Below are 13,386 nucleotides of genomic sequence, written 5' to 3' on the forward strand. Positions count from 1 at the left end.
GAGGGGTCTGGAGCACAAGGCTTATGAGGAGCTACTGAGGGAGCTGGGATTGTTCAATGTGGAGATGAGGAGGCTCAGCGGAGACCTCATTGCACTCTACAACTTCCTGAAGGGAGGCTGTGATGATGTGATGAGGAGGGAGTTTGGCCTCTTCTTGCCAGGAAACAAACAGGACCTGAGGAAATGGAAGTTGTAACAGAGGAAGTTTAGATTGGACATAATGAAAAACTTTTTATCCCAGAAATTGGTCAGTCAGGCAATTGAATGGCCTGCCCGAAGAGGTGGTGGACTTGCTGTCTCTGGCAGTGTTCTAGAGGCATCTCGATGAGGAGTTACAAGAGATGGTTTAGTGGCTTGTGGTAGCAATGGTAATGGGAGGACAGTTGGGCCAGATGATCTTGTAGGTCCTTTCCAACTTTGTGATTCTATGATTCCATGTGTCTTTTGCCCAAATTCCCTATAGGGTGAACCTTGCCAGATGTGGCTCTTTCTGGAGAATGCAATGTTGCACTGCTTCACTAAGAACTTCCTTCCCTAAGCTCCACGTGGAAATCTCAGATTTAGAAGGAGCACAGGAAATGGTGCATGGTTTTCTTGTAGAAATTCTTCCACATGAATGCATTCCACATGACGAAAGACCAGAGCTGCCCTTCATTGCTAGCAACATGAGACCACCATGAAAAGGATCACATGGAGGCTGACACTGAGATGCAGGTAACATCAGTGACTCTGAAGAGGAAAATGAGTTTTCTTCCACAGGGAACTGTTTTGCAGGCAGCACCAGAGCTGTGAAAAATCTGTGCCCATCCTCCATGGTGAAGGTTCCAAAATACATCCATCTGTCAGTCCCATATCACCCAGGGTGGCTATGGAATTATAGACACAAAAGAAGGGAATACAAGGGCAAGAGAGGACAGAGTAGAAGATGAGGAACATAGCTTTGAGCATGGGGGGCACTGTCTGCCATAGTAGTGTCTGGAAATTCAGTAGAGATCAATGAACCCAGAGGTGATGGAGACTCCATCACAGCTGAGGATAATATCAATTGCTGCAGAGGTGGAAGATCTCACAACGGTGTTTTGCAGGTAAGAGTTGAGGATGAGGCCAAGCAGGGCTGCAATCATGGGAAGGGTTTTAATGATGACAGTAAACACTTGCAGCTGTTGGCTGTTGAGGTTGAACCTTAGGGTGGGTATGGCAGGCCCTGGTCATAGCTGGGCATGTCTCAGAGAGGTAAGAGGGTTTCTTGGCTTCATCCAGACAGGACACTTTTTTGTTCATTTGTTGGCTCTGCACTGCCCTTGGCCTGGGGTGAGCATTCACAGGAGTGACCATTGTCTGTAGCGCATGCAATGAATGGAAAACATCCCAGCTAATGATACGGGCTGTGTGGCTGTTTCCACTTACGCTGCCTTTTCATTTTCTGGACTCTGTTGCACCCATTCCCTCAAAGAAGCTTCTCCTGAGTGCTAGGAGCGAGAGGCCTCAGGATTTCTAGGCCAGGTATGAGACAGAGAGATAAAGTCAGGAGCAAGAAAAAATCTGTACTTCAGAGAGTGTAATTTGTAGCTCACTTCCAGGAAGGGTCATGAAGAATGGCAGAATGAATGCCTGGAGGAGGATGGACAAATTTTTGTATATCTGTGTCTGTGGAACAAGTGCAAGAGAGAGCAGGTGGAGAGAGACTGATAGCAGCAATGATCAGCAGAGGCCATGAGAGCACCATGTAAGCCAGGAAAAGGCATCCTGTGTGAAGTCTGCTGCTGGTCTTATTGAGCTGGAAAATCTCCCTCTGACATCACCTCCTTCTGAAAGCACAGGGCCATGGCAAAGGAGAACAGGACTTTTCTGATTCAGTGCATTCTCCTGGGCTCAACAGAGCATCCCAGCTGTCACATGCTCCTGTTTGTCATTATCTACTCCACGTATCTCCTAATCCTGGCCTCACCTTTGTCACAGCAGGGAGCGATCAGTACAGGAGAGATCAAGCGGATCTCAACATGGTCCTTATTGCTTGGGTGCAGGCTGGGTACCAGTGAGTTTCTACTGGGATGATGGGGCTGGCCTGTGGGGATCCCGTCAGGCTTTATTCTGGGCTTTATGGTTCCTGTTGTCATCATCATCCTCACGCTATGCTTTTAATGGTGGTTTTCTACATCTGCATCACCTCCACATAGTTCTCCCTATTCCCTCTAATTTCACTCACTGGAAGGCATTCTTCATCTGTCCCTGCCATCTCAGCACGGTTCCGTATCTAACAGAGGCCAAGGTCAGATCCAAGCATAGCCTACCAGGAAGCTCCATCCCTTGAATGCCCTGGACCTTCAAGGAGCCTGGCAGGGCAGGAGGAGAGCAGTAGGTTGGGCCATAGACACATAGACTTCCAACACAGCAAAGGGAGAGCAGTGCTACTGTGTAGAAATGCCTGGCCAAGGACCAGGACAGAGCTCTTCTTTACGGTTACGCTGGGTTATGGTGGGCTCAGAGGGATTGGGAGCTCCAATGTGTGGCCTTCTGTAGCTCCTAGTAATAATGCCCTATGAAAGCCTCAAACACGGGCAGCTTTGCAATAGTATGGCAGGGCCAGGAGCACTGCAGAAAGGCTGCTAGGGCCACACAGGGAAGCTGCACCCTCAGAGAAGGGCGAAGAAGGGATGTGAAAGTGGAATAGAGACAGAGACCCCAAGGAAACTATGCCTTCCCAGTTCTTGATGGCCTTTGGAAACACCTTTCCTTGAGTCTCCTTCCCCAACTCTGGTCCTCCCAAAGTCACAGGAATAGATTTCCTCAGAGTGTGTGGAACTTCTGGCTTCACAAGGCCTCTCCCATGCACAGAGAACCTCTCCTGAAGATTTAATTTATCAGGCTTTCCATTCACATGACATGCTCAAGGGTCAAGGAGACCTGTGTAAGGAGAAACACATCAAGGCAGGGACTGATGGTCATTGGTGGTAGAGAAATATCTAGGAATATCTTCCCCTCCTTCAAAAGCATGTGGCTTGAAAAAACAATGGTTTGCACTGTGCACTGACCTCCAAATACCAGGAGAATGATGGAGTCTCCCTAGCTGGTTCTCACCAAAAATATCCCCTTCTCCTTTGGTAATCTCTACATTTATGGGGAAAAAAAAACTAACAACTCAGATGGAAACATTAAAGGATGCAGAATTGTTTAATGAGTCTGAGGAGAGAAATGATGTTACCCCAAGCAGAGGCCCTGCGTGCAGTGAGCAGCAGGAGCAAACAAGAATCTGTTTCCATTTCCTATGGCAGCACTGCCACAGAACTCTATCTCCCAGCCCAGGTGTCTGGGGAGATGAGCGGGTCACTCAGGATTCACTGTGAGGGATACTAACAGACAACTCTAAAGGGAACAGGAAAAAAACAAAAGATATTAGATAGAAAGAGTGAGAAAAAAAAAAGAGTATCAGTAGACTCTCTCCATGTTGACAGAGAGGCCATAATGGCCACTACATCTCTGTCTTGATGGACAGAAACAGCAACACAACATTTGTTCTTCTGTCCAGCGTCATGTTCAGCATTCCTGGAGGTCCTTGCCTGGGTCAGCAACCAGCACCTTTAGCAGGGGGGGCACCTTCTGCCACAGCTGCGGTTGGAAATGCAGGAGAGGTCAAAGCCCCCCGAGGTGATGGGCACGCCCTCACAGCTGAGGATGCGGCCAACAGCAGCGGAGGTGGAGGAGCCCACGGCGGTGTTCTGCGGGAAGGAGCTGAGGATGGGTCCGGGCAGGGTCACCACCACGGGAGAGGGCTGGATGACGATGGTGGAGTTCTGGCACTGCCTGACACAGGGCTCATTGCAGCTGCTGGCCAGAGGGGTCGGGCCGCAGGGCCGGCATGGCTGGCACTGGTCACAGCAGGACATGTCTCAGGGATGGAGGTGCACCTGTTAGGAAGCAGAACATGGGGATGCGTGAGGAGCAGCCTAGCATCACACTATGAGGGAATCAATGCACATGCAGTGCTGGGAACTGAAAACATGGATGTCTAAGCAATTCTTGGTCTTGTCCTGATGGAGCCCAATGAAAGTCACTGAGACCTATCCAAATACTGCCTTGACGGTAGCCCATAAGCCACCTATTTGCAGATCCAACCCCCTCCCATGACAAACATTCTCCCCACTTCCCTCTCTCACAACAAGCAGAAACAGGCATGGAACAGAGCCAATAGCAGCTGAGAGTTCTGCCGAGATCAGAACTCTTTGGAAAAGTAAGAGAACAAGAAGGAGCTTCACACTCACCTGGTTCCCAGGAAGAAGGTGGCAGGAGAAGTGGATGAGGTGGCAAGGAGCTGGGCTGGCTTTTATAGTGGACCCAAGCTCCTCTATTTCCAGAGGCATCCCTTGAAGCAGTGATTATTTTGTGACAAGAACCTCTTGAATGCAAAACATCCCAGCTATTGGTATGGGCTGTGTGTTGGTTTTGCTACTTGTCACATCCTGATTTATGTCACTCCCATTGCTCATGGAAGGCATCTGTTGAGTGGCAGGAAGAAAGGCCCAAGTATTTCCAGGCAGCGCACATCAGTGTGGGCAGAACACTCAGCTCACGTGCTGGGAAGAATACGGCAAAGGGAAAGGATATCAGCATGCTTAGTAGGGCATCAGTGTGAAATAACTAGAGCCTGTGTGCTGGATTTATGCAAGCACCTGTGGGTACAGAGGTTTGCATGATTCCACACATGTGTGCATGAGCAGTTGAGTGTTTGTGTGACTTGTGTGTTCCATGGAGCAATACTTGTCCTGGTGACATCAGGGGCACTTCAGGATTCCAACAGATTTTGTTAATCTCTGTCTTCCTGCTAACAGAGCTAATGGAGAGGAAAGGAACTGCAAGGCATTGTCACATATCATGAGATTCAACTGTCTGACCTGATTAGTGCTAGCCACAAGGAAAAGCATATTAATGAAAGCATTATCAAAATGTTTCTCAACACTGATGGGCATGGGGCATCATCCACATCTAAATGAAGCCTGATCCAGTGTTTGACCACCTTCATGTTAAACTGTTTTTTCCTAGCGATGCCAGTTGTGGCAATGTTGTTCAGCTTTCTAATGCTCCTTGATGGATAACCTGGAGTTTGTTTAGAAAACAGGAAGAATCTTTGCCCTTATCACCCTTTTTTCACCAGTAGCCTAAGGAGTGTGTAATGCATTCTACAATTCACTTCAACATCTTTGCTGCCAGGGCACAATGTCAGCTCTTGCTGAGCCTGACGTCAGCCAGCACAAACAGATCCCTGCAGGATGTCTGTGCTTCTCAGGTGCTCAGCTACACTTCAATGGTGACACCACACTAACACTACAGCAGACTAGAGCCTCAGCAGTACAAAGCAAGGAAGGCACGGCAGGTGAAGTCCATGGCAAAAAGGCCACAGAACAGGACAGCCAGGATGGTTGAGGATGGAAGATGGTGATATCCTGGAACAAGAAAAACGCTCTTGCTTTCGTCACAGACACGGAGCTTCACAAGAGGCACAGACAGTGGGGACAAAGTGCTTAGATCCATTGAGAGGGGCTCATCAGAAGTGGCTGAACTCAAGACTTATGACTGGAGGAAGGAGAAAAGTTGTGTGAGACTTGAAGGAGACACCTCCCTTTGGTAGTGGATTCTCCAATTTGCTGAAGTTCTGGCTGTTTGGTTTGTTTGGCAAGGAATGGCAAGTGTAACGTTGCAAAAGGTCTCCAAAAGTTTGTCTGCATATCAGTGCACAATCCCTTGCAACTCTTCCATGCATTTCTGCTTCCAGACAGCGGTGACTTTAGCCACCCCAATAAATGCAGGATGGGCAGTATGGCTGGACATGAGGAATTCTGGAGATTTCAGAATTTGAAATGGGGCAGTCTCAGTGTGAGCAACCCTGAGACATTGCTGCCCATGCAGGAATGCAGTCAGGAACACCACAGGGCAGCCTGAGATTAAAACTTGCTGCAATGAACAGTGAGAAAAGCAACCTTAACTCTCCTGTGGCAGCAAAAAGGAAGCTAAGGAAATTGTACGTCCACTGGACCAGGAGATGGCAGAAATAGGGAGAAGTGAATGTGTAATATAATGAATGCTTCTTTTTCATCCATTTTCATGATAATTCTTTCAGACAGACCTACAAGGACCCTGAGCTTCTTTCACAGAATTCATGGCAGTGAAGAGGCACTCCCTACACAGGAAGAAAAACTACCAGAGAACTTAATCCAGTTGGACGTACTTGTGCCCTTGAGATGCATCCAAGGGTGTTTGATCGAGTGACATCGTTGTGATGAAGCTCTCTCTCATTGCTCAGGGGGCGTGACAGTTGAGGGATGGTGGTCACAGCTAGGAACGAACAACATGCATCAAAAACATTTAGCAGGACCGAGAAAGGGAACTCGGGGAACTACTGGCCAACTGTGCTCCAATAACACTTTCCACAACGATGTATTTTGGAGCAAATTTCTTTTAGATGCCATTAAGACACACCGGAAAGACAGCGAGGTGGTTTGGAGCAGCCCGGGGCGGAGCTGGCGGCGACGGTGGCGGCGGGGAGGAGGCGGCGCGGGTGGAGCAGAGCCGGGGCTGGCGGGGGCAGCGCGGCGCGGGCGGCGGAGCGGCGGGATGCGGCAGTGCCGGGCCGCGGGGCTGGCGGGGCTGACCGCGGTGCTGCTGGGTGCGCGGGGCTGCCGCCGGCGGGGCCGGACTGCGGGGCTGCGGGGCTGGGCTCATGTCTGTCCGTGCGGCTTCTTTCCCAGCTCGTGCACCTCTCTCCTCCTGCATGAAATTTCTGTGGAAGAAAATGGATTTTCTGAGTTTGCTGTTTCTTTCCTTCTCGGCAGTGGCTGTGAGCAGAGCCCAGGTGCAACAGGAGCCGTCGGCAGAGACCAGAGAGGGGGCTGCAGTCAACATCACCTGCTCACACCCCAGCATACAGCCCGGAGATTACATCCATTGGTACCGTCAGCTCCAGGGCCAAGGCCCCGCATTCCTTGTCAGCACAGCTAAAGACTCCAAGGAGGTGCCGGACCCGGAGGGGCAGCTGTGGGTGTCGGCAGACCGCCGCTTCAGCGTCCTGCGGCTCGCCCGGCCCCGGCTCGGGGACGCGGCGCTGTATTACTGCGCCGTGGGCGCACGGGAAGCGAAGCCGGGGCTGCGGCCGGGCACGAACCGCTTGGGGCGGGGCGGGGGCACAGTGCCGTCCGGGCCCGCAGGGGGCGCTGCCTGCATGGCCGCCAAACTCCATCCTGACCGGGGTGCGCCGCCCTGAGCTCTCCACAGAAATGAGCACGGCATCCTTGGCAGCCACTCACTGAGGCCAGTGTCAGTCAGAAACAGCTGTGTTGCAGGTAGGCAGGCTGGCAAGACTGTTAACACCAGCTTTGTTGGACTACAGCAAGACATCCCCACAGTTCTACTCCATCTCCTACTCTCTTGTCCTTCCCCAGTGCAGTACATATGAGAGCAGTAGAAGCCCTGTTCAGCTACAGAGGCAAAGGTGAAGACAGGAGCTTCTACGGTATGTCACGGCCTCTCATTTTTCAGAGAAAGGAGAAGGATCTCCATAAACCTGCACTCTATACCTGTCAGGAGCAAAGCTATTCTATGTGGGCAGCTCTGAAGGCCATACAAAGTGGAAAGAAAAGTCAAAAGCTCAAATAAGATGCAGACATCTTTAATGAATGTTTACAGAGGAAAATGAAGTCACACTGAGCAAAGGCTCCACAGTGCAGGATTCACACAGACCCAAATCCGAGCTCATGCAAGGCTTGTTCCTGCCTTTTTGGAAGGGAACAGAACGGTTCTGAGGAGCCTCATAGCCCATCGGAGATGAAGAGAGGGAAAAAAAAGAAAATGGAAATAAAGGGTTGAGTAGGGGACACCACAAAGAGACATGAGCCATGTTTTCAGAAAGCATGGCATTGCCTCTTGCTCTCAACATTTCCTAGAGCATCGGAGTAGGGTCAAGCAGGGGCTTGAAGATTCCTTCTTGATCCAGCACTGTGTTCGTGGCTCATGGAAGAATTTCTCCAGGACCAGTGGCTTCAGCAGGGCGGGCACCTTCTGCCACAGGAGCGGCTGCCCAAGCCGGACAAGTCAAAGCCCCCCGAGGTGATGGGCACGCCCTCAGAGCTGAGGATGCGGCCAACAGCAGCGGAGGTGGAGGAGCCCACAACGGTGTTCTGTGGGAAGGAGCTGAGGATGGGTCCGGGCAGGGTCACCACCACGGGAGAGGGCTCAATGGCAATGGTGGAGTCCTGGCACTGCCTGACACAGGGCTCATTGCAGCTGCTGGCCAGAGGGGTCGGGCCGCAGGGCCGGCATGGCACACACTGGGTGTAGCAGGACATGACTTGGGACTGGAGGTGCACCTGGGAGAGAGGGATAGAAGGAATTAGAGCACAAGGATATGTGAGGGACGGCCAGGGCAGCCTCTCCCAAAGGAGACAAGGGAACTGCTACGGCTGGAGGATAAGGCTGAGAAAGGAGGTCACATCCCTTCAGCATGCCAGGACCCTACGATTAGTTGTCTGACCCAGGGAGACTCTCTTTGAGTGCACAAATCTACAGCCATGTCAGCAGTGTCACAAGCACTCCCTGAGCAGACATTATGACCTCTATGGTCTCCCATGGCATGGAGATCCACTGTCTGATAGTATTTCTATTGAGACGAGAGGAGAAGAGAGGGTTTCACACTTACCTGGTTTCCAATGAAGAGAAGGCAATAGAAGTGAATGGAAGAGCTGGGAACTGGGCTGCCTTTTATATTGGTCCTTCATCGCTGCAGGTCCAGAGGCACAGTTGACAGAGGCACTAATTTTCTGACTAGGTAATCTTCCATGCAAGCTGTCCCTTCTCATTATGTGGGCTGGTTTTTGATTTCCTGCAGTGCTACCTGTTCATTTCCAGATTTATGACGTGCCCATTCTCTAATGAAGGATTCTTTAAGTGTTGTGATTTAAGGCTCAAAGATTCACAGTGCAGAATTGCGTTGGTGAGGCTGATGCCTCAGCTCAAGTGATGATCTGGTGTGGAGGAGGCAAGTGAAGTCATCCTGGTTCAGTGCAGTGGGGCTGTTGTGATTTCTTTATTGCTGCTTCAAAGGGGGGTGCAGAAAATTAGAAAAAGTCCGTCCAGTCTCTTTATAGGTCTGACTACAAGGAATCTTTGAGGAAAAGAGATTGTTAACAGAACTGATGTTAAAAATAAGTGGAAGAGAGTAATGGTAGACACCGGGCACGTTGTCAGAGGAGCCAGGGCAGGCACTTCCTCTCGACTGCAACCATCCAAGCCATTGCTTCTCCACTGAGTTCAACATCTATCAAATCCACATCTTTCCAGAGGATGAAAGTCCTCCTTCCTGTCCTCATCTTATCTCCTGACAACAAAGATTGCCCTTCTTCCTTGGCTACATGAGACTAGTGCAAAAAGGATCATTTGGAGGTGAAGGTTGGCATACAGAAACTGAAGGACTTTGAAGAGAGAAGCGATCTCACTTTGGGAGAACCCTGTCAGTACAGGCAGTACCAGCAGCCGACAGAAGTTTGTACCCAAAATCTATTGCAGAAATTGTACCAAAAACCTATCTGCCTGACCTACACAGGGAGAGCAGCCAGCAGAATCACAAGAAGGCTTTTGTGGTCTTCAGGTTTGCAACCATAGAAGAAAGGGTAGAGAGAAGAGAGTGTAGAAGACAGGGAAAAGTCATGTTTCCAGTGAGCCCTAGCTGTCCTGTTTTTAGAAGGAGCACTGGACACTCAGCCTTTCTGACATCCATGACCAGGATCTCAGTCCTCCATTCAGCACACCTTCAGGGTTCAGAGGGGACGTGGCCAGATCCCTCGTCAGTGGCTTTAGCACAGCCATCCATGGGAAACCATCTGCTGCAGTAGCATCTGGCAATGCAGGAGAGTTCACTGTACCCAGAACTGATGGGGACTCCATCACTGCTGAGGATGCTGCCAAAGGCAGCAGAGGTGGAGGATCTGACAGCAGTGCTCTGCGGGAAGGAACTGTGGATGGGAGCAGAGAGGACCACTATCACAGGTGGGGGTACAGGTATGACAGTGGAGTTGTAGCACTGTGTCACTGCAGCTTTTGACCAAGGGGGTCAGGCCAGAAGGCAGGAATGGCTGGGACTGGGCATGGCAGGCAGTGGCTACAGCAGGACGTGGGTCAGTGCTGAAGTTGTACCTGGGAGAGACTGAGAGAAAGCAGAGCACAGGGACATAGGAGGAGCACTCCATGAAACTCCCAGGAGCACACCAAGGAGCCATTTTAACTGGCTGGTAGAATCACTGGATTGTAGGGGTTGGAATGGACACCTGCACATCATCCAGTCCAACTGCCATGCTAAAGCACGTTCCCTGGATCAGGCTGAGCAGGAAAGCAACCAGTTGGGTTCTCATTATCTGCTGAGAAGGAGATTCCAAAAGCTCTTTGGGCAGCTGGTTCCAATGCTCTTCTCTTTCACACTCAAAGTAAAGAAGTTCTTTGTCATGTTCTGATGGAGATTCCTGTGTACGAGTTGGTTCCCACACTGGGCACCACTGAAAAGATCTTGGTCCCATCCTCTTGACACCTTCCCTTTCAATATTTATAAGCACTGATATGATCCTCTCTTTGACTCCTCCGAGACAAACAATCCCAGGAATCTCAGCCTTTAATCCAAAGGAAGATGCTTATGGCCGTATAAAAATGAACAGAAGGGTAAAAGATTGTCTTCACTTTATCCAGGTGTGATGTGAAAAGCCTGGCCAGATGGAACAAGGCTGCGGTCTCTCTCAATGGAAAATCCATCTCAGCCAAGCCCCACACAGGCATGATCAGAAAAGGATGTGGGAGTAGGGCTTCAGACTCATGTGGATACCAAGAGGAAATAAGTGAGAGATGTAGATTAGAGGGTGAAGGAATCGAGCTGCCTTTAATGGAGACCCTGCACTGCCCCAGGTGCAAGCATAGCCCTCATGGAAATGACAATTTTCTGTGGTGTTTGTGATGAATGGAAAACAGTCCGTGACATGAGCTATGTGGCTGCTTCCCTTCATGCTGCTTGTTCATTCCCAGGCTTATGCCACAACCATTCCCTCCTGGAGGCTTCTTCTGAGTGCTGGGATTGAGAGGCCCCAGGACTTCTGGGCCAGGAATGAGTGAGTGATGGCAGAGAACTCAGCTCAAGTGCTGAGATGGATCCATCTCAGGCAAGTGATGCTGGCTGGAGCTAACATGCACACAGATCTGCCTGTCTTCCTCTTTTTCTCTGTCCCAACCCATTCCAGTGGTCTCATTGTGTTCATATTCCAAGGCACATGGGCTGGACTTCTGGGTTTCAATTCTCTTCCTCACCCCATTGCCTTATGGTGAAATTGCACGACCTCCTTGGGGCTCCTCCCGCTGGGCTGTCCCTGCACATCTGCAAATGGTGCTGGCAGCTCATCTGGAGCCTTGTCGTGCTCAGAGCACTGCAGCCTTGCCCTGCCAGAAAAATCCTAAGTCAGTTCCACATGGCCTCAGCCTCTGCTTCTCCAGCTGTGTGTGCATGAGCACGGGTCATGACTGTATGTATGTTCCTCAAGTGTTTGTGAGCTTCTGTTTCTGTGCGTGCATTGTTTGCCTGCACTTTTGATTAATTTAATTGCATTGATGTAACAATACCTGTGCACAGAACACAGCTGTGTCTGTGTGTATGCACACACAATATGTGCTTCTGCACATGTGCACAGAATTACACTGACCATGAGCATAGGTCCAGCAGCTCCCAAGGCCTGGTATCCTCTGTGTATTGGTGTCAGGTGCTGGTGCAACCTGGGCACCTCAAAGTCTGAAAAGGGTGCAGGGAAGCTGGAGTGTTTATCTTTAACTGATCAGTACCTGCATCCTAGATCTAGTCTGCTGTCTGCTGCCTAGATCTAGTCTGGTGCCCCCAGCAGCTCCCAACACCTGTCTATTTCCATAATGCCATCCCATCTCCTGGCTCGGGTGGAAAAAATTTTATATGGGAAACTGCTGGCCCCTTTGGGATGAAGTAATTCTCATTTTCAGAGTGCTGTTTGTCGGAGGATGCAGCAACTGGGAATAGTTACTTTAGAGAGGGCAGTAGGGTGGATATGATGACACTGTGTCAAGGGACAATGGCTTCAGCAAAACAGCAGTGACACTGGAAATCTTGGAGCCATGGCAAAGGAAAGCAGGACATCAGTGACTGAATTGATTCTTCTGGGCTAAAATCGATCACACCAGTTGGCACATGGTCCTGTTTGTCATTGTCTTTCCCATCTCTCTGCTAATCATGATGGGAATGGCTGCACCTTTGTCACTGTGGGAATTGAAAGGCATCTGAGGATACCAGTCTCTATCTTCCTTAGCAAGTTCATCTTCTTGAGATCTGGTATACCACTGTTCCACTGTTTCTCAGTGTTGCCCTTTGATTGACTTACATAATCGACACATTGCAATACAGCAGGAATATCATTGTCCATTTCTCCTGTGGTGCTGGGACTGTTCAGAGCCCAGGCTCTGGGGCAAGATGGTTCTGATCCTTGTTTTCCAAAATGCTCTGCTTTTCATGGCATTTCCTGACATGTGCATCATCTTCATAGTTCTCTGTTCTCCCACTCCTTTCGCTTACCAGAAGGCATTCTCCACTTGTGCTTCCATCACACCATGGTTCCCATTTTTTTTTTTTTTAGGATATTTCTTGACACAGATACAAAACAGTGTCCTGCAAATGAGGCAGGACTCAAGTGGGATGTGATTTAGTTTTTAATTGATTCTGTGTGGAGAACGGTGATGGAGTCACTGACTTCTGTCTGTCTGTCTGTCTGCTCTACCTCAGGATTTGCTATGATTCCATGATTCCCTGCATTTCACAGATGACAAGATGATCTGTGGGCACTGCGGTTATTTTAACAAAAAGAGGACACAGAAGTGGCCAGGCTGTAGGTGTGACAGCATGTTTCTGGGTGGAAAACAGCAGGAAAGGCAAAGCACAGGGAACCTGTGGATTCTCTCATCTTGGGAACAACTGGACCAAGCAAGAGACTGTGCTGAATAGTGTTATGGTTGGGACACTCCTACTTGCAAAAGCATACAAATTCAGCACTGCCATCATCCCCCAAATGCAACCTCACCAGAGACCTCCCAGCAGCAGCCTTTCTGCACTGTTGAGGCTTGTCTAAAGTGCAGGAGATCTGACTGCAGGTGCAAATTGCCTGTGGAATGCAAGGGAATTCCAATATCAATTTACATCACCTCACAGAGAGAAACACTAACTTGCTATGCTTTGAAAATCTTTCCCATTAAGAACATGCCTAGACAAAATGGTTTAGCAGTTGCCAGATTAAACCTTTCCTTTGCATACATTACATGTTCTTGTGTCTCTTATCCGAAGACAACCACTGCTAT

The 13,386-nt window shown here is 49.8% G+C and overlaps 1 pseudogene and 1 gene segment (V, D, J or C); one reads left to right on the forward strand and one right to left on the reverse strand.

Annotated features, from left to right (window-relative positions):
• Positions 1-1,228: 1,228 nt before the first annotated feature.
• Positions 1,229-6,575, reverse strand: LOC125684526 (feather keratin Cos1-1/Cos1-3/Cos2-1-like; annotated as a pseudogene).
• Positions 6,576-6,577: 2 nt separating this feature from the next.
• On the forward strand, positions 6,578-7,993 carry LOC125684492 (T cell receptor alpha variable 4-like). The segment is given in 2 exon segments: positions 6,578-6,658; positions 6,825-7,993. Coding segments are annotated over 2 exon segments (480 nt in total).
• Positions 7,994-13,386: the final 5,393 nt, after the last annotated feature.

The sequence above is a fragment of the Lagopus muta genome, chromosome 25, assembly GCF_023343835.1.
Source record: "Lagopus muta isolate bLagMut1 chromosome 25, bLagMut1 primary, whole genome shotgun sequence".
NCBI classification, from domain to species: domain Eukaryota; kingdom Metazoa; phylum Chordata; class Aves; order Galliformes; family Phasianidae; genus Lagopus; species Lagopus muta.